A 20031-nucleotide genomic window follows, 5' to 3' on the forward strand; every position below is an offset into this window, starting at 1 on the left:
AATCTATTTCCAGTTGATAGTAAAAACCTATTTTTAAAGTGTGGTTGACTATTAGCGCTGTCTGGTAGGAAGCGTTACTCTAGAGCCTAATATAAGAATACCACACCTTTTAACGAGTTAAAAAAAATGTAGAATCTGATATCCACCTGCAGGGCTTCTGTGAGCAGCAGCAGCATTTCAAAAGAGTAAAAGTAACCACACACACTAAAACCTTGGTGCTATCCCAGAAATACATAGCTGCCGGCTGTATTTCCAGCGGTACGCTGTGGTCGCAGACCACTCAGTAAGCAGGGCTCTTTCTGAAGCACAGGTGTCCTGGTCTTTGAAAATTGTTGAAATTCCTGTTTGAAAACATCAGACAAGAAGAGCAGTGGAATCTCTGCACCTGTCAGGATTATTTATTGTTGGAAGAGGATGAAGAGGATAGGCTGAGTAAAAGCACCGAGCAGTGATAAAAATAAACAAACAAAAAGAAACCACTTGAGGCTTGGGCAAAGTTTTCTAAAAACGTTGCTAAACATAAAGTATGCTGCCCAATTGTCTGCTCTTGGTGAGTCGTCCAAAAGTGGCCACAGTGTATTAATAAACTAATTTTCATACACTTCAAGAACAGGTGAGTGCCTTCATCACAAGAGCGAAAGCGCAGGGATCAGAGCACAGGCATCATACGGGAGTTGGGAGTAGAACTGGAGTTCCCAAGCCCTTGCATAACCCCTATGGTACCACCAGCTGAGTTTAAAAACTGACTCTGTTCCTAAAGGAGTAGATAGTGTGCAGCTGGAGCGGGGCCAGGGAAGCCATGCTAACAATCTTCTATCAAGTATTAATTCTAGTATGCAGCTAAAGTGTTACTGCATTTTATTTAGGCAGGATAGACGAGAAAAACACCCTTTATGAAATGAGGGCAAATTTATTAATTAGAATTTTGTACACCATTTTCATGTGGGATGTATTTTACAGGTAAATATTCTGCAGAAAAGAGTCTCTGTCCTCCAGGAAGAGCTGAACGCCTACCACGCCAGAAGGTACGTGATTATCTTTGATCAATTTGTACCATTTCACACCTGTGGATCCCAGTTACTGAAGTTTTACGGCTTAATTAAAACACTCAAATACGGTTGCAGTTTTAAAAGATCCTTATTTTCAGTAAACAAGCGTCTGAGAATTTTCCCAGTGCTTAGTCAGTACTATTAGAGCAAGATTAGAGAACTTGCAGGTGCATTACAAGTCTGGGCTTTGCCTCGACATTCATGATGAGACAGTGGCTCGGTGCACAGCTGCAGCTCTGCGGTGATGCCACCTCCTTTTAAGATAGAAAACAATGATGCAATGCGTAATATTACAGATCACATCTTCAAAGTACCGGATCTTCATGAGCCTGAGCTTTTTTCAGACGTTTACACCCTCCAATATAAATTATGGCAAGTGCTGCAGCAATAAAAAGCCTTGCTGTGCCTTTAGAGTAAGTGATTCACGTGGAGAGGTGAGTAAAAGGAAACTTCCTAGGAAAGCCACTCCATCTTTTTTATATTTATAGACTTTGATGCTACTTGCATATCTCACATGAGGATTTCTGCAAATAAGAATGTGTGCTGTAAGAATTTGTCAGATATTTAAACATTTGTAAAAATGTTAACAGTGTGAAAGTTGTCTGAAAATATTAATCCTAAACTATTTGTTAACGAGAATTAGCTAAAGCTAATTGGAAACTGAAAATGTCATAGATTCTTGGTAACGTGTCCAGCACAGGTAACGTTGTTAGATAAATATAAATCTGTAATGCAGTCTCTAGACTCTCTCCAATGGCAGCAGTAGCATTACCAAGGGATGCATTTTATCTCAAACTTATTCTGAATTAGTGTCTTCACAGTTAGGAAAATAGCTCTTTAAAAAGATGAATAATCACGTACCATTAAGTCAGGCCAGGCCACAGATGACTGAAACGCTGGGGGTGGAAGGAGCCCCAGCCACGTCCTGACGGAGAGGAGGAGCAGGGACAGAGCCAGCACGGCACACAGCAGCTCCTCCTTGGCACGGCTGCCGCGGCGTTCGCTCATAGACTTGGAGAAGCTTTTGTGCTGCTTCTGTTCAGGGAAATTTTCTTCCTGACCAGATCTTTTTCCAAGACTACATTCACACTAAATTTTGTATTAGCATTTACCTGACCCTCATTCACTGAAATACTGCTTTTTGCTGCTTTAACGCGTATGCGTGCCCGTGGCTGCGGATGTGATGTAGCGCCGCCGTGGCACGCTCCCCCGCGTGCTCCTGAACGCCTGGCACAGCATTGGTCGTGGCCGTATCCAGGCCCGCTGCCGACCGGACCCAGCCCTGGCTTCAGTCTGTTACGTTTTTATAGTAAGAATAAGATATAACTAATGAGGATCTCTTCATTTTCAGGTAGCTGCTGGAGCTGTTGGATTTCTTCGATTGCCAAATGGACTGCTTTGAATAGGTTTGAAGATTTGGCTCTTGTAAATTAAAATGCAAAGATCAGTGGCTGTTTTGTTAGCACATAAAATGTAATGAAGTTCATGAAAACACATCCATTGCTTGTGCCAGCATGTTTTTAGTTGTATCTTCCTTCCATTTTTTTTTATCATTATGTTATTACAGACTTATGCTTTCAATATACTGTATGTTTGCCTCCGTGCTGAGCTTGCTTACCGAGCGAGTAGAATTTCCTCTACTAATATTTTTGTTATTACTTCCCAGTACCATTCTTTTCACTTTTATACATGAAGAAAATCCCATTTTCTATTATTATTGTCCAAGATATTTTAACATATTTTGACATTGTTTTGTGTCCATGTGTTTACATAATATTAAAATATTATTATTTTGTACTATTTTGTTTTGACATTATTGTCCTGTTTGGGCATCTCACTCACCTAAGTAGCCACAGTGCATATGAGAGTTTTGTATGGCTTTGTTAACTGGGAAAATATTTCATGCTGTGTTTCAAAGAAAAATCTTGTAGCAAGAATGAAAACACCATGATGACAAATGCAGCCACCGTTGCCAGTTAATAGCATATATATCAATCATTGGGGTTGCGTAGGCTGGTCACAGGAAAGCCCTTCGTCACTTACTGATAACACAGTTATGGGGCGTTATTGAAAAAGAGTCATAACCGATGCGACCTTGATTCTGCATGAGCGTACGCAGGCTCTCTTGGATCCTGGTAAATCTAAGCGGATTCCCGAGGGTTTGCAGGGATGAGGTTTGAGCAGCGGTGGAAAGCTGAAGGACCTGGACGGGGAGTCCTCCTCGTAGCTGGCTCTGCCTCCCAGGCATAGCAAGGCTTCCTTATCTCTTGGCCATCCCTGAGCCAGAGTGTACATTAGTACATTTGTAATCTGTAAATTTAGATATGCCCAATACAAGAATAGCTTTTTTTTTTCCCTAGGCACCATCCTGCCGGCAGCGTTTGTATCAAGGCACAGTTAATGGTCTGAGTGCTTGAGAGGGGGCCAGAAATTCCTGTCTTCTAAGTCCAGCTGTAGCACTGGCAGCAGCAGCGAGACCCTTTGTATCGCTGCTGACGAGGATGGCCGCTTGTCCTCCCTCACCCCGGTGGCACCGGCGCTCAATGTGCCGCGGTCCGGGCAGAATTCGGAGGGTCCTGACCGCTTGAGCGCCCGTGGCTGGACGTGGCTGTCCCGCCGAGTCCCAGCTCGCCAGCTGCGCTCTTATCTCCACCTGGCATGGAGATCAATGAGGAGAGGCTTTGGCAGGCTGGGCTCCATCCACCCCCGCCTCCTGGCAGCGCCGGCAGGGAGCTCCTTGCCAAATACAGGCTCCAACTTCGCTGGGTGCTTTGCTGATTGTCAGTCTGGTCTGGGCCTGGGCAGGTTTTCCACCTTCCTTGAATCAACAAGTGATTCTTCTAATTATAGATAAGGGGTTGTCATGGCTCTGATAAGTGAGGAGGTGCTGCAGCAGGTGCCACAAAGCCTCGCCTGGGGCAAACATGAGTTTTAGTAGGAGGAATTTGTTAGGATGCATTTAGTTAATTGTGGGCAGTAAAATGAAATGTATTTACTCAGAGAGGTGCACGTCAGCGATGGTTGGGCTCTTCGGGAGAAGCACCGAGAGCTCACACAGCTGCAGGCTGAGCACGCTGGGATTTACCCGTTGGATATTGCCCTGTGTCCAAATGGCAGACGCTGGGATAGTGAAATCTCCTTTCTCATGCATGAAGGAAACGAGGCATTTTTGATTCTGCTGTTCTGCTTGCGTTTTTGCGTGATATCTGAGTGGTTATAGTGCTTTTGAAAGCGGTAAGGGGGGGTACATCCATAAAGAAACACACAGACCTTCTTCTAGCTAGTTGAATTCAGGCCTCAATTTCCTTCTTTTTGATGGAATTGGGTTGCTGATGTCATTGATGATCAAAAAGCAGCTTGAGAAAAGTAGATCTTGGTCAATCTGGGAGTTTTAAAACTCTGGGACACTCTCTCCAGCATTAAATACAGTGTGAAGACCATTTTGAAGTTGCTTATAAACCTGATAAGAAATTAAATTCAAGGTTGCTTGGAGTTCTCTTGTAGTTGTTAACATTTCTTTGATCATTTTTGTAACGAGCAAGAGTTAGAGTCTAAATTGCAGGATTAGAAATGTTTTCATACATATTACTTGCTCTCTACCTCTCTTTTCACCCGCTAGGTAAGGAGTTGCCAGCTGCCAGTAGTTGGCTTCATTGCCCATAAAACAAGCTCTGGTGAAACCAGCTTGAGTATAGTTAGAGCTTTATTTGTACTTTTTATTTATTTAATTTTACTGATTTTTGCTGTGGGAGAGAAGATTGTTTCACTCTATATAAAAAGCCACAAGAAAAAGGCATCATAACATTTTTCACCAGTGTCAAGGGAGGTGACCCTTATCACGGTGACACTTTATTCCAGTGCCACTCACAGTTCTTGTGTTACACGTAACAAATATGCTCATTTCTGGTGCGGTTGGAAGAAAAGGGATACAACCTTCCTCCTTCTCCCAGCCCTCTGCTTTCTTCTGCAACAGTGCTTTAATTGTACTGGTGACAGCAGATACTCCTGTTACTTGCCCAAATCTCTACCGACTGTGGTTTCAAACTCAGACATGAGTTTTCTGCACAGAAAAAGATTTTATTGTGACTAGAAGAAAATATTTGCGATCGCTAGAATATCTTAGGGTGTTTTATTGAATTTTCTGACACACATGCACAGCTTTGATTCTAACGACAAGCAGTCTTGATAGAGAGTGTATATGGGATTTTTTTTAATTATCTTAATGCACTGCAAGTCCTTCGCAAATCACAAAATGTACTGGAGGCACCACACTACTAAATTATACTTGGTCTCGTTCTGAGGGTACAAAGGAAAAGTAAGACGTCAGATATTGTATGAAAAAGTTTCAGAACACAAGGTCATTTTAATTCAGACTTTTTTTCAGGGAACTATCTTTTCTAAGCTTTGATATTTTGTTCAGAAAGGTCATTTCTTTTAAGCCTTTGTCATTAAAGAAGACTTGTTCTTTAAAGTGCACTATCAAAGAGCGCAGAAATTGCAAGTTACTGAAACTAAAATGCATGATCAATTTTAAGTCTGCCAACTAAAGCCCACTTAAAATTAGATGTGCTCTGGTACTGGTGGCTTCTTTGATAAAGCCAGTGGAAGATACGCAGTTGGTCAATTCAAACCAAAAAGAAGAAGATAATTAAATAAAACTTTTCCTCCCTAAATTAGAAATGATTTTTTGTGAAAAAGCATTGAAAGAACTGAATAAGGATCTGATCCTGCAAAAATGTGAGAGAGGAGGAGTGTGTCTGTGTGTGTGCTGCGTTTGGGAGCAGTTTGTAACACTTTTACATAGCAATTATGCAGCTCTCTTTCATGTTATCTGACATTTGTAATAATGTAAATAAGTCAAGCCCCTGGACAATGTATAAATTATTTACCATTTGCTATGACGAGATGATCTCTCCTTCACTGACAGACAAACATGGTAACAGAAAAGAGTGAAGACCTTGTGTCATGCCCTTGCTTTGCAGTCCCTGATCCTGATCTCTGCTGATCCAGCCTTTATCCCATGACCCTGACCGTGGGTTACAGGCCGTTAAGTGCTGTGCTTGCTTCAAGGCCTTTGGAGAAGAGACGTTTTCTTTCCTGATGGTTCTCCTAAGCTGTTGCTAGCAGCGGTGAACTTAGTTATCGTTTTAATCCAGATATATCCAATATTCAAGGTAGTATTTTTGGAAGAGCCTTGGGAAGCTGGGCACGCAGCTTACCTTCACACAAGGAGGATTTAGAGCTGCGACCTCCTTTGAGCAGCTCTCTAAAACAATTTTATCTGCACAGCTGGGTCCCAACAGCCTGTTTTGTCTCACATGCTGCATGAACATGCAGCTTAGTGGAAAGGGAGATGTGCATTATATATGTCAGCGCATGTATCAGCCTTAGTCTCAGTACTTAGGACTGAAAACAAGGAAATGTGTGTCTGTAAAAGGAGCAAAGTAAAGGATAAACTGTCCTTTATCTCAGCTGGACAGTTAAGTTATAACACAATACTTCCAACTTCATAACATCTATTCACCAGATTGATACTTTAGGAATCTTGTTCTTCTCCCATTTGAAGCCTGGTATCAAAGTTTAAAACCAGGCAGATTTGGCCATCGTTTCAAATGAAGGTTGTGGGTCCGAACTCTGCAGTTGTCTTATCCCAGCCAAACTAATGCTGAGGTTAACTTTGTCCAGTTCTGCCCAAGGAAAGGCTTCAAGGAATTTATTAAAATTCTGGACGTAGAATCCATAAGAAATCTGTCGGTCAAAGTGATCTTGAGCTGAAACCGACGGCTCTATAGTATCACCCTTGTCTCTTCACTGAGGACCAATGCAGTAGTGCTGAGAACTCCTGGAGGGTGCAGGACATGTTTAATGAGATTTGGTTGACAGTCTATATGACCCGAGAGGTAACAGCTACCCTATAACACACAATACTGATGCAGTTGTTGACCCGCTGGTTTCCTTCCTGCTGAACTCCACCATTAGCTGTAGCACAGACACGGCACTGAAGATGCGGCTGGTCAATCTAGGGAGTTTGTCTGCAATGGCCTGTGGATTCACAGTTGACCACTCTTCCAGAGCAAGCATTTTTAGAAAGGGCTTCCTCAGAAATGGCTCTTTCTCTTTAAATTCAGAGCCTACCTAAATCTCAGTGAGTTTTTATACAGTCAGGCTCTCATTCTGCATCTAAGGGTGGTGGAAAAACATACCTAAGAAGGCTAATGACTCCATATGGATTTCATGAACAGTCAGAGCCTGGATGTTTGTAAGGCTGTGTTTAATTGTGCTCAGGAATGATGTTACGTCTTCTGAGATTTATCGACACTTGCTTGTCATCTTCTTGTTTGTTCATCTCTGTTGGATGAGGTCATTGGCTGACTAATTTCAGTACAGATTTGAATCTAGAATGAAAACTCTGAATGAAAACTCTGATTTTAATCAACTCTTCCCTCTCCCTCATCTTCCCTGGGCTGTAGGAGATGAAATGTCGCTTGTCCCAGGTTCCTGCTGGAGGACAGCGCAGTGGGGCAGTGAAGGGATGGGGAATCGGCACCGGCAGACAGGAGCTGCTCCTGGCTGTGCTGCACGCTGTCGCTGTGGCAGGGTACGTTGTGTAGCGCACTAACAGAAGGTGCTCACAGCCTCTTCGAAGAGGTGCTGAAGCTCATGTTTGTAAAGCTCAGTTGGATGAAACCTCAAAGTGCCAACTCGGCTGCATATGTAATCGATGCTCACAGACCATACAGGGTATCTTGAATGCTCTATTTACTATTTCCATTTGACCTCACCAGCAGCCTGAGAACACCTCCAGCCCACGAAGCCTGTGTTTTCCTTTCCCCAGTCAGCCGCACCTCCAGGAAAGCGAGCGCTGATGGCACGTGAGTCCCAGTGAGCCCTCCACCAAAAACACCCGGCCCATGGCTCACACCGCCTGAACGAACCTTCCTGTTCGTATCAGCAATAAATGTATTTGCATCAAAACCGCTGTGCGGAAGTTTGCAGGCAGAGGAGGAAAAGATACTTCCCCTCTTCCTTTTCCCCGGTTGCTTCCTTTGAGAGAAATTCAGAGCTCAAATAGCAGAGCAGCTGGATCTGTGTGAAGATGCTTCGGCAAAGCGGAGTGAGGAGATTTGAGTTATATCTCTTCAGTCCTCTGTTTAACCCAGATTTTTAGCCTACTTGTGTAAGATTTATGCATCCATCAGGGTGCCAGCCTTGGACTTAGGGGAACCGGTGCGCAGTTTGCTGTCCTGCCACAAATCTGGTAACACTGGGTGTAACATAAAGCTCCTCAGGCATTCAGATACCTGAAACATACTGTTTTCATAAATTCCAGGCTAGCACTGTATGAAATTTAAATACCTCTCCAAAGTCTGTAGCTGAGTATTTCAGCAAAATGCCTACATTGGGGTGCTCTGAGCACCAGAAAGGGCGAGTCTCCCCAGCGCTTGTTTACGGAGCCCACGGTGCATTTATGGCACTAAGAACCTGTTTAGCAGATGATTTAGCCACTGGGCATCCAGGCCTCATCCAGGCACAGATCTGGAGCGGAGCAAACATTCAATGACTTCATTTACCGTTAATTACTGCTCCTAATAGAGCTGAATATTACAGCTGAAATTGTGAGTGATCTGTGCTGAGGAGATCATGTTTTGTTGGTTTTTCCCTGTTTATAGAGCAGCATGGGCACTCCAGTTAAAGGTGGTTATGGAAAAATTTCTAAAAGTCCTAAAATTAGGTTGCGTGAATTTATCCACACGCCATATATATTTCAAATGCAAGTGGAAATAACACAAAATCAAGTGCTTTGCACTTGAAATAATTGGAGAAAGATCTTCCATTTTATTAGATGTTAGATCAATACAGGCAATGTGCTCTGACCGAGCAATATCCCTCACCAGGTCCTGTAATTCTTCGTAAATCAGGAGGGAAGAAAACCTGCCACCCACTAGGAGACAGACAGTCCTAATGGTTTAGTGGCAAGCTGAAGTTGCCAAAATAAAAAATGAACAGCCTCCCCCCCAGGTTTCAGTGTAATGAGGTGATAAACCCATCAGTAACAGGGATTCAGCTCCCGAAGAGAGACACTGGCTCCTCCTCAGGTAATTCTCTCCCTTTCTTTAAAGGCTGTTTATCGAAGTGATGGTGCCAGGTGGGTCACCACCGTGGAGCTCCTGCAAGAGGGAAGGGAGCCTGGCTCACTGCCAGAAGTCTTCTGGACCCCCCTAAAATTATTCTGCAATTTCAACCTTTCCTCACTGATTGTAGCAAAACACCTGGAGAAACCAACTGAATCAACCATTTTTTCCAAAGTAACCCACGGGATTGATTGATTTGCAGAGAAAAGGAATGCAAAGGTGTTTTTAATGCAGGCGTCTCATAGCTAAAGTGACGGAGAAGCTGCAGAGCAGGCAGGGTTAGGTAGAGGCAATAGGCAAGTCACAAGGCTAGCCACAATCCAACCACCTACTTTGCCTCTTTCTGAAGGTTTTGAGTAACGCACCATAAGTGACAGTCTCCATTTTCTCCCCTGACTTCATAATGGAGACCCAGTTTTGTCACAGTATTTGCTATCCTCATGTTTAAACCTTTCCTCTTTACATGCCTTTACTCTTACCTTTTCCATGCCTTTACAGCCATGAAGCTGGGCCTAATCCAAACCCTTTAAACTCAAAGAGAAACTTTCAGGAGACTGCAGCTGGCTCTAGACCAAGCCCTGTAGGTTCACTCCGGAGGACCACCTGTGTTACTGACATCTCCTGCGGAGGGTACAGCAAGCGGGGCAGTTCACTGCTGCTCCGCCCGGGAAACCCTGGGAGCTGCAGGACCGAGCTGGTGTGGTTTTGGAGACTTGGAGTTGCTCTCGGCTTCTCCTCTCTTGGCACATGAGCATCGAGCGGTTTTGTAAGATGTGGCTGCCACATACGTGAGGTGGACACGTCCTTCTGCTGGAGGCAGACACAGAAGTGCACGTACCCGTTTTGCTGCTCTGAGCACAGCTGGAAGGACACCCGTTTGTGGCTGCATCTGAACAAGTGCAAAGCAGTAAGACCTACCATGAAACAGTGAACAGTGGGCCCTCTGGGTTGTCATCTGCCGGTTGGTCCAGCTCCTGGGGCTTCTGTCACACAACTGATCCAAGTTCACCTTCCTGTTGCTGGAGCATTTAGCATAGAGAAAGGGGATTTCAGCCTCCCGTGGGCACAGAGATGGGGCACGTGGGGCTTCACGTGTTGCATTTCCCCCAGCTTGCTCCTGAGCAAGGAGCGGTGAGACCCACAACTTCTCGCCTAGAGCCAACTTCAATCTCCTGAAAGTTTCTCTTAGAGCTTACAGGGTTTGGACGAGGCCCAGCTTCCTTGCTGTAAAGGCAGAAGTTGTTAAATAAGAGGACAGCAAACACATGGATCCCCCTTTCTGCAGCAGCACACACACAGAGCAGACAACCAGAGGAGCATCTCCTGCCAACCCTGTCCCCAGATGGTGGCCCCAGCGATGTTTCAGTGCCTTTTTTCAGACCTTTGCCATGGTTCCTCCTGCCAGCGCTATGGGTGCCATAAACCACTGGGCTACTATGCTACAGTTTGAAATATAAATACCGGGTGTAGTAAAAAAGTAACCAGGCACCTGCAGACAGGCTCCGGTTAGAGCAACGGGGTCCAGCTGCCACCCCAGGCCCTGCCCCAACAACAACAGGGCCGGAGCGCTTGCAGATCATGGACAAAAAGTAGCAGGACCGACCAGCCAGTTCCCAGCGGGGCACTTCCCACCTGAACCTTTGGCCCTAATTCAATAAAGCACATGTGCAAACACTTAACCCTAAGCCTGCACTTAAGTCCAGGCCCATCCCCACGCTTGGATGCGCTGATGAATAGGGACCTTCTGGGGGCATCAGACCTACAGCCGGGTTTGATGGTTAGCCTCTGCCTTTAGTGCAGGTTATACCTGAGCTGGTTTATGGTCCCAAATGTCTTCCTCAAAGCTGAGGCAGCCCTTCTCTGAACAGCAGTATTGTACACATCTCTACCTTCTTTCTGCCCAGAAAAATCCTTCGGCGCCCCACGAGCTGCGTGCACAGCCCTCTGCGTCAGCAGCTCCACCTTTGCTGTCGGGTGACTGTAGAAAGGCTCATGTGAACATCTTGTCTGCAAAGGACAACTGAAGGTCTTGCCCTGCGGTAAGTTGGCAGGGTTTCACACTGGTGGAAGCAGCTTCCCATGTGGAGTGGGTTTGTGCATCAGTAGTACTTTGTGATATGTTGGTGGAATCAAGTTATTTAACCTTTCTGATGGATCTAATAAGGGCTGCGGACTATTTTCTTTCACATATTTCTGGTGGGGGTTGATCCTTTCTCTCCAGGCAATGCTAAACCGTATTTTAGGATAGATGCAAGAGCTTTGTTCTCAGGAGCGAGCCCACGCCGTTGTGAGTAAGCGGTACTAAGCTGGCCTGCGATGCTGAGCCTCGCGCAGGATCCAGCCCGCTCGTGACTTGGCGTGATGCCACCTCGACAGATGGGCCTGAGCATCCAGAGATGCGTGTGAGCGCCGGGGACTGGGCCGCCCCGGCTCCCCCTGCGGGGAATGCCCCCGCCGGGAGTGCGGCTGAGCCCTCCCCAGTTCATCGCTCCGCCTCGCTTTTACCTCTGCAGAGGGCCCTTTGCAGAGGAAGAGGGGGGCATTGCTCGGGTTGAGCCTCTGCAACGTGCACGTGTGTTTTTTTGAAGATTATGGCCACTGTCACATTAAGCTATAGGATGGGAAGCGCTCGGTGGAGGAGGGACTGGTGGCCCTTCGCCTCCAAGTGCTGCTGTTACAGAAGGTGCTGGGTTTTGGCCAGGTAGTCATTGTGAGGTACGTAGTCATTGTAAGGAAGAGGGTGAGAAATGCCAAGCTTAAACTGAAATAATATTTTGGAATTCATGCGACTACTAGAAGCTTTCTAATGGATATGTGCAGATCTCTCTGGATCTACAGACCTTTATTTCTCTTTTTTTCATATGACAGCTATTTCCAAGTAAATGTACATATACGAGTGCTAAGCTGCGAAATAGCTGCATGGGTGCTTAGAAGCTTGTATTTAGAGATCTAAAGACCAAAAGGGACTCAGGAATGGCCTAGGGACACCATCCCTAAAACTTCCCTGAATTAATGTTCTGCTTCAAATCCAGTGGGTTTGGCTGAAATAGAACAACTCTGTTAGAAAAAGAACTACTACCCAAATGCTGTCGAAATCCTCTTCTACGTTCTTACTGACTGTGATCAGATCCTCTCTGACTAAATCTGTTTAAGCAGAACAGAGCAAGTTCCCTCAATCTCACAACAGGTTGTAATTTCCTATCTTTTAGTTATCCGTTTCTTCTCTAAAATACCATGAAAAATAATACCAAGTTAATTCAATAGGACGTTATTAAATAGACCGGCATTAATTATAATGCGTTCTTTTAAATCTTTATTTATTGAGCATCAATCTCTTATCCCATTTGGAATTAAACTCAGGGCTTACGTCAATAATAACGTGGAACATCCCACGTGTCTTTAAAGACTGACACAACATAGCTGTCTTCTGTGGTCCCCCAGACCTTCCCCTCCGAGCAGGACGTCTTACAGAGCATGGCAGTGGCCTGCCAAGCTGCGAGACCAGCTTTTGAAAAAGTCTTAGGCAGCTTTGCTGATAGTCATGTTTTGCTGTAGGATATATAATATATTCTTATGTTATCTTTTGCAATAGAAGGGTTCCATCTCCATTCTAATAGCTTATCTGGCTCTTTTCCCAAACACAGAACACTTTTGACTTTGCACCATTAGTCTTTCACTTTGATCTACTAGTGGACACATCATGCAAAGCATCTTTCATTGCAACATTTTCTTAAAAATCACTGTCCTTTGAACTGTCTTCAGTTCTGCTAGTTAGAGATTTTACCATGTCCTTTTTCTTGATTTGTAATCTCTTCCCTGAATTTGGTGTATATTAATTACTTTGTCTTTTTAATTTGTGAATTTTACTTTTTGCTGCTTTCAATCCCTCTTTGCACACTTTACTTGCCTGCAATACTGTTCCATCATTATAAAAAAACATAATTATATATTATACATTGGTTTGGTCTAGCTAAAAATATATTCAGGGGTTGCAATTATCAGTCACAATTCTTTGACAACAGTTTCTTCCTAAGTTGACTTTTCTTCTAATTGTTTCCAAGCTGGTGAAGAACAATGCTGTAAAATGCATCTCTCAAGTGCAGCCTCAGAGCGACATTGCATGGGCACGAAAGACGAGGCTTGGGAGAACAACAGAGAAAATACAGTGTAGAGGAAACACCTCCCTCGCTTGCCTGTGGCATGATGAGTACTTCCAGTGTTTGGATGAAGGCTGTGGTTAAAGCCTTGCTGAAATCACCCTCCATTGAGTCCTGGGACTCCCTGGAGGCTCCTGCAGATGTTTGTACCCCCGAGGTCGCAGCCTTTGCCCTTGCACGCAGCTGGCTTTGTAGCAGGGAGCCCTTCCAGGGCGTGTTATTTACTGGGCAGGCGGGTTCAAGCCTTTCCCCTCCACAGCATGCATTTGAAGCTGTGTTTTCAAAACAGCGATGGGTTTTGATGCTTGCCTTGATTTGAATGCCCTAAGGGCTTTTTGAGTGAGGCTCTTCACAACCTAATGTTCTCCAAGAAACCCAAACACCCTCAGTAATTAACAATGTGCAATTATGGATGGTTTTATTTGTATCCCGACCTGTCATCTGGGCTGCGTTTATCGGTTGGAAGACTAGAGAGGAGACTGGGCTCGGGAGTGGGTCTGGATCCTCCTCCGGGGATGGGACTTTCAGGGGGGCTCAGGCCACGGCTGAGCTTCGGGAGGGGACGGAGCAGGGGGAGAAGGTGCCGAGGCCCAGTCAAATTCACGTTTTACATCTGCAGTCACGTTTGGTTTTAACCTTTTCTTGCCCATGGAGAGATGAAGACTGCGTCCTGGCAGGGTCTCCCTTTAAGCACTCGGCGTCTGTTATTTTTCCTCCCCAGGCAGAGAGGTATCAGGGTTTACGGTGAGCAGCTGTAGCTCCAGAGAAAGCGCTGAAGAGACAGAGCATTACAGGGAGGACGTAAGGGCTGATGTATTTACAGCAACGCTGCTTCCTCGATGTTCCTAAGACGCAGATGAAAGTAAAACTGGCAGCTGCTCCACGCGATGCAAATCGTGTGCCGCTGCAGCAGCGGCCCCGCGGAGGTATGCCATGTTTAACCGTGGTTATGCAAGACGCCGCTGCCAAACCATGTTTTCCTCCGTATGTGGCTTGACAGAACATGGTGTTTAACCTCAGACTAGATGGGATAAAACACGGTTCTCTGTCAGGACTACAAATTCATGTTGCTGTCTGCACCTAAACTCTGTCTTCCAGTCTTAACTGTGGCTATTTCCATCGTGTAGACAGGTGGGATATTTTCAAGGGGACATAGGAGCTTAAAATCTTGATCCTTTTAATCTGAATTAAGTTTCTAACTCAAGCGACAGCTTTGAACTTATGCACCTAAACCATTTAAACACTTTAAAAAAAAAAAGTGCCGTCCGGTCCCTAAAGGAAAGCCCTTGCAGTGGTTTGCTGATCAGCTTGGCCCACATCTGCTCGTACCCCGATGTTGCCCCAGCTAAAAGCAGACTCCGTTTGCTACCAAGTGTTACATACATGTTCAAAACGTTTTGTAGAGCCCTGCGCGGGGGTTAATGTGTAACAGGGCTCTCGGCTCAGCATCTCTGAAAGATGTCCAAGGCAAGCCCATCCCCAGCCCGTGGCTTTCCCATATGGAGAAGGAGAATGGGGACCCAGCTCCATCCTGTGCGGTCCATGTATGGAAAAACTCGAGCGCTGATGGTCTATAGCACAGCTCCCCAATATAACGGTGTAATAATTAACAACAGCCTCTGTGGTTATATGGCACCTTCCATCTGAGAGTCTCACAGCACTTTACAAGCCTGTTTCCCTCAGATATGCGATGCTGGGTCCAAGAGCCCCATCCTGATAGATGATCTCCTCAGGGAGGATTTGTGGCATGGAAGATTTGTTGCTCGTGCTTTGACACGTCTGTCTGAGAAATCAGATCCGCGTTTCCGCTAGGTGCCAAGAGGCAGGAGCTGTTGAGAGGGCTGCTGCAGATCTCGCAGTGCATGGGCCAAGGCTTGAGCAATGCTTTGTCTGCATCTCTATTGTCGACTCTGAATCTGGCCCCGCTCAGCTGCTGTAGGAAAGAGCCCGCGATAGATAACGCGATCTACCTGCTCTCAGCCTGATGAATAATTAGCCGTTCGTACATGGAGCCAAGCGGGATGCCTTCTTCTGGCTGCAGCCTTCTTGAGGTGGTTTGATTTCAGGGCTCCTCCAGGACAGCACAGAGCAACCCCCAAGCGTCCTAACGAACCCCCTAATGAGCTTTGTTCGGGGGCTGCAAGCGCAGCTGCCGTGGGGACAGCTGGGAGACGCACGGAGCTCCTGGGCCCTCCATATGGATGCTCTTGACCTCTGAGGCCTCCGAAACTCCATGTGGCTGCTGAGGACACTGGAAAGGGTCAACCCCCTCTCTACACCCCCAACAAAAGGAGGTTTTTGGTAGACATGGCCAGGACCAAGCGGTGAAGGGGTCTTAAAGGGAGACGGGCCGGGGGGGAAGCGCAGCGCTGGTTTTCAAGGGGCATGGATTTGCAGCACAACAAAATTCGCTTGTAAATGCAGGTTGAAAAAAGCCAGTTACCACATTTGCAGCCCTCGCCGGGTGCCCGGTAAATGGGGCCAGACGGATCGAACGGGGCTTGGATCCGGCTGCCGCCGTCCTGGCGAAAGGCTCTTGCAGCTCGCCCAGGCGGCGCGGGGGCGCGGGGTGACTTTGAACCCCCTCCCTGTCCCCGGCAGCTTTGTTATCGGTGCTATTGTGGGGCCAGCGGAGCCAATCCCCGCCAGCCCCGATTCAAAGTCCAGGTGCCAACCAACTTGAACTCTCCAGCATCCCCGCCGTGAAGCAATTATTCCCTCAGACACATTCATTGTTCTCATTACACCATAAATTGTGAATGAATTAAACATGCACTTACCACTATGCACCACAGCTGTCAAGGAAAATAACACACAAATATCGCATGGGGCTGGATCCTGCTCCCACTCCTCTCCCAGGAAGGTTTGCTGCTCGCAGGGAAGGAGGCGGCAGCCAAGCTCGCTGGAGCTGGTATTTTCTTTATGGCGAGGCCAAATCTCTGTTCTCACTTACAGCAGTGCAGGGCAGGCCTATCTCCACTGGATTTGATGTTTTAATTGTGTTTTTTTTTTCTTTTGGCCGCATTTATACCACTGTTGCGCAGAGGGAAGACTGGCCCCTGTGCTTTCTGAGATCCCAGTTTGACCATGTCTCACTTGGGGCGCAAAGTCCTGCCGTGGGTGGAAGAGGACAAATCAGGTATCCCTTTGGGCTGGCAGGGATAAAACCACTCAAAGCCCCTGTGCCACCAGCAGCACGGTGCCTGGCCCAGAGCCCCCCCCCCCCCCCCCAGCCCCGGCGCAGGGGTGCTGGGCTCGCCGCCGCGAGCATCCCAGCCCACACTGGGGGTTTTCATTGTATGTGACCGATAGCTGGCGAGGGAAGCTGTAAAAGAAAGGTAATTCAGAGTGCCCGACTTCATCTCACAGTGCTATATACATTTATATACTTTCCCAACAAGAAGCATGGGCGTTTGTTTATTTTCTAATCTTCGCTCCATGTCCGTGGAGCTTACAGAGCCGGGAACAATCTCCTAGCGTGTCGGCAGATAAATTCCCCGACTGTCTCTGCTCCGAAGAGGGGACCTGGAACTCGCGGCTACCTTGGGGTACAATGTCGGGATTCACCAGACAGGATTACAGAGGGGGCTTTTCTTCTGGGTGCGGGAGCTGGAAGTTTGTCTGCATTTCTCTTCTTGCACCGCATCTCCAAGGAGGTTTTCACTTTCTAAGAAGGATGTTACCCACTGAGCTATTCATAGTAGTTAAATGAGAAAAGGGGTTAATAAAATACATGGTAGAAAAAAGAAAATAAGATTAGAAGGACTGATGTTTTGGCTGTGAGGCCTTCTGTGGGCTGCGGAGAGAGGGGGAAAAAAGGAACAAGATTATTATTTTCTTTTCTCTAGCTCAAAGAACTTCATGGCCAGAATGGCACCACTAATCCAATTTTCTTTCTAACAAGTATTTTATCAACACCTCTTTCTTCCCCGCCCCCCTTCTCCTTCCCCCAGTCTCTACACTGACATATGATTAGTTGTATTAAAATTAAAGTTTCGACTCCATGGTGTCTCTGCTCTGCAGAAGCATTAGAGGGGCTCGCAGGAGCTGGAGACCCCCGAGACTCTGTGCACATCTCCCCCCCGCACACGCATGCCCACGCACACGCAGTCATTGCACTTTTGGGCACCTGGTTTTCTCTCGCCAACCACAGAAAAGTATCTTTTACAGCCATTCAGCGCCGTTTGGCAGAGGATCAGATAGCAGCTTCACTGAAAGCAAACAGCCGCCTTTCCGAGGGAGTAAATATTTCGCAACGTGTTACTTCAGTGTTATTTATTATGAACATATTTCCCTTTTTATCCGGGGATTTGCCAACTCTTCGGAGTCACAAAACCTCACCGCGGCCTCGCAAAGGGCGGCTGTGCCTCTCCTCCCCGCCTGCCATTTCAGGGGGGACCCAGCGAGGTTTCACCCAGCCCCGGCTCCCCTCCGGGAGAGGAGGATGTTTTGCAGGAGCCTGGGATCACCCCCTGCTCTTTTAAAGGCAAGGGACACCTGAGATGGTGTCGGTTTAAGCGGAGGTGGTGGGTCATGTATCAGGGTAAGGAGAAGTTGCAATAGGACCAGTCTGCCCCAGTATGCACACGGCACAGCGTCCCGGGGGGCTTTTGGGGCAATACATTAGAGGAATGGGTAAAACATGGGGAGGGGAGTTGCTCTCTTTGTTATCTGCCTTCTCTCTTAAACCTGATGGAGGGAGAAAAAGGGAAGAGCTCATGTAGTGGAAGGTGCTGAAGGAGGAGGGAGGGAACCATCAAGATGAGACCCAGGAGAGGTCCATTTATCTTGGGTGGGGGAGAAAATGAATTAAACCCTTAGAAGAACCCGATTGATCTTCACTAGCCCGTGACTCCTGTCTGGCTGTGGGAAACTGCTGCTACACTGAGCCCCCGCTTCGTGGAGGTGTGATGGGGCTGGGATGGAGAGAGGTCCTGCAGCTCCAGGCACTACTCCTCTGAATATGTGGTCTTTTGGTGGCACTGTTTTTTCCCCTTTCTCAAGGATTAAGGCAGCTGGTCCCCTCCCTGCAAGGTTTGCCTGGGTCTGGGGGAGGACCCGAGCTAGGGCTTGTCTGCCTGCGAGCGCAGCAGCAGCTCCTCTCAGGGGTGCAGGCACCGGTGCAGCCTTTGCCCGGGTCAGTCCCAGCCCCCTGGGAGGAAAAAAACCCCGTGCATTTATCGGGGGCTTGGTGCAGGGAGCAGAGCGGCACAGCGGTGTGTGCTTGGCCACCTCCACCGCTTTGCAGAGGGATCGGGACATTTTAGAGCAAAGCGATCTTCTCGACGGTATTTGACTCCATTCTTCAATATAATGAGCTGGGAAAAAAAAAAAATTAAGTAATAATTGTAGTGCAAGAGGGTACGTTGCTGCAGCCAGCCCCGTCCTATGGGATGGGGCTCAGCCCTCCACGGGATGAGCCCCTGCTCCCCACGACACAGCTGGCTGGGATTTCCAGCGGCCGAGGAGGCTCCCCAAGGGCTGGGCTGTGCCCCGACCGTCTCTGGGCAGGCTGTCCAGCAGAAGCGTTATTACAGAAGCAATGAGAACTTGAAAGCGTTTCTTCCTTCTTACACTACCTCCCTCTTGCCTGAGTATGCAGATGCTGATAATTGGCCAAACATCAGAGCAGCTGGAGCAGGAGCGAGTGGCTCAGCCCCGGCCTTGCCACCACAATTCGGGATTTCTGTTTAGCCAGGAATTAGCTGGGACGGGAGTCGGTCCTCCTGGGTTCACACGTGAAGGGCTCTGGGGGTAGAGGAGCAATGACCCACGGTGGCTCGGTGTATGAGGAAGCCATCTCAGGGTGTTCCCATTTGTTTCTAATCCTCCTTGGCACTTGTCTTCGCTAGAAAATTAGACTGTGTTGGAACATGACTTTGCTTCAGCATATTAATTACTAGGATGATTAAGATAGGTCAGCAGTTAAGTGTAGACAGGCATGGTCATGCTCAATGTAACGTCAGATGCTGGGAGTTAATCCTGCAATTCCAATAAGATTCATTCAGGACCAGATGGCGTCATTACGACCAACTGAAATTTTTTAGCCAAATTTGGATTTTGGTGGGAAATCAAATTTTCTACAAACAGAGAGGAGTTTCTAATTCAGGCTTTTTTCCCCCTCCATGGCAAAGCTGAAACTCCAGGGCCAATTTCAGCCAAAACCCAGAATGTGTGAATTCTGAAATGCAGCAGTGATCCGTAGCGGACGTCGCTGTGTGGGATGTCTGACGCTGCCATTTCCCAGCCACACGTGTGCTCCTCTGCTCCCCCCTGCTCTCCTTGCCCAGGCACGAAGCCCAGCCTTTCGTGGGAAATGCAGTCTAGGTCTATGGAAAAGCACAGAGCATGAGACATAGAAACTACAGCTCCCGTGTTTTATTGCAATTAAAAAAAAGCAGCTATTTGGTTGCAATATAGGGTTGATCAGGATTTTTTTAAAAGTCAGCTCAGTTTTCTTTGGAAAATCCTTCCTGCCAGTCCTTTTTCAACTGGTTCGATGCACAAAGACCAGCAGGACCCCATTTAACCAGCAAGTGACCACCTGGTCCGGGCTGCGGCAGCACGAGCATCCTCCCAGGGTGCATCGTCAGCCAGCCATGCCCTCCCTCGCTCCGCAAGGCTCAGCGATCCACGTCTCGCTGCGCTGCTCTTGCAGGTTTCCTCATGCCAGACATGGCATTTGACGTCCCT

The 20031-nt window shown here is 47.1% G+C and overlaps 2 protein-coding genes across 6 annotated transcripts in view; both read left to right on the forward strand.

Annotated features, from left to right (window-relative positions):
• CEP112 (centrosomal protein 112) overlaps window positions 1-20031 on the forward strand; it is a 197385-nt gene that overhangs the window by 168366 nt on the left and 8988 nt on the right. For 3 of the 5 annotated variants that reach the window (XM_076354005.1, XM_076354006.1, XM_076354008.1), the window contains 2 exons: window positions 961-1025; window positions 2401-2846. In XM_076354005.1, coding sequence (XP_076210120.1) covers window positions 961-1025; window positions 2401-2404 — 69 coding nt within the window. In that variant the 3' untranslated portion in view covers window positions 2405-2846. Of the gene's footprint in view, window positions 1-960; window positions 1026-2400; window positions 2847-7519; window positions 7536-20031 lie in introns of those variants that run through there. The other 2 variants (XR_012996651.1, XR_012996650.1) reach the window with 2 other exon arrangements.
• Window positions 11201-20031, forward strand: part of AXIN2 (axin 2) — a 49024-nt gene continuing 40193 nt past the window's right edge. The window contains exon 1 of the mRNA XM_076354010.1: window positions 11201-11220. The gene's annotated coding sequence lies outside the window, so the exon portion shown is untranslated. The remainder of the gene's footprint in view (window positions 11221-20031) is intronic.

Source organism: Aptenodytes patagonicus, chromosome 16 (assembly GCF_965638725.1).
Source record: "Aptenodytes patagonicus chromosome 16, bAptPat1.pri.cur, whole genome shotgun sequence".
Taxonomy (NCBI): Eukaryota; Metazoa; Chordata; class Aves; order Sphenisciformes; family Spheniscidae; genus Aptenodytes; species Aptenodytes patagonicus.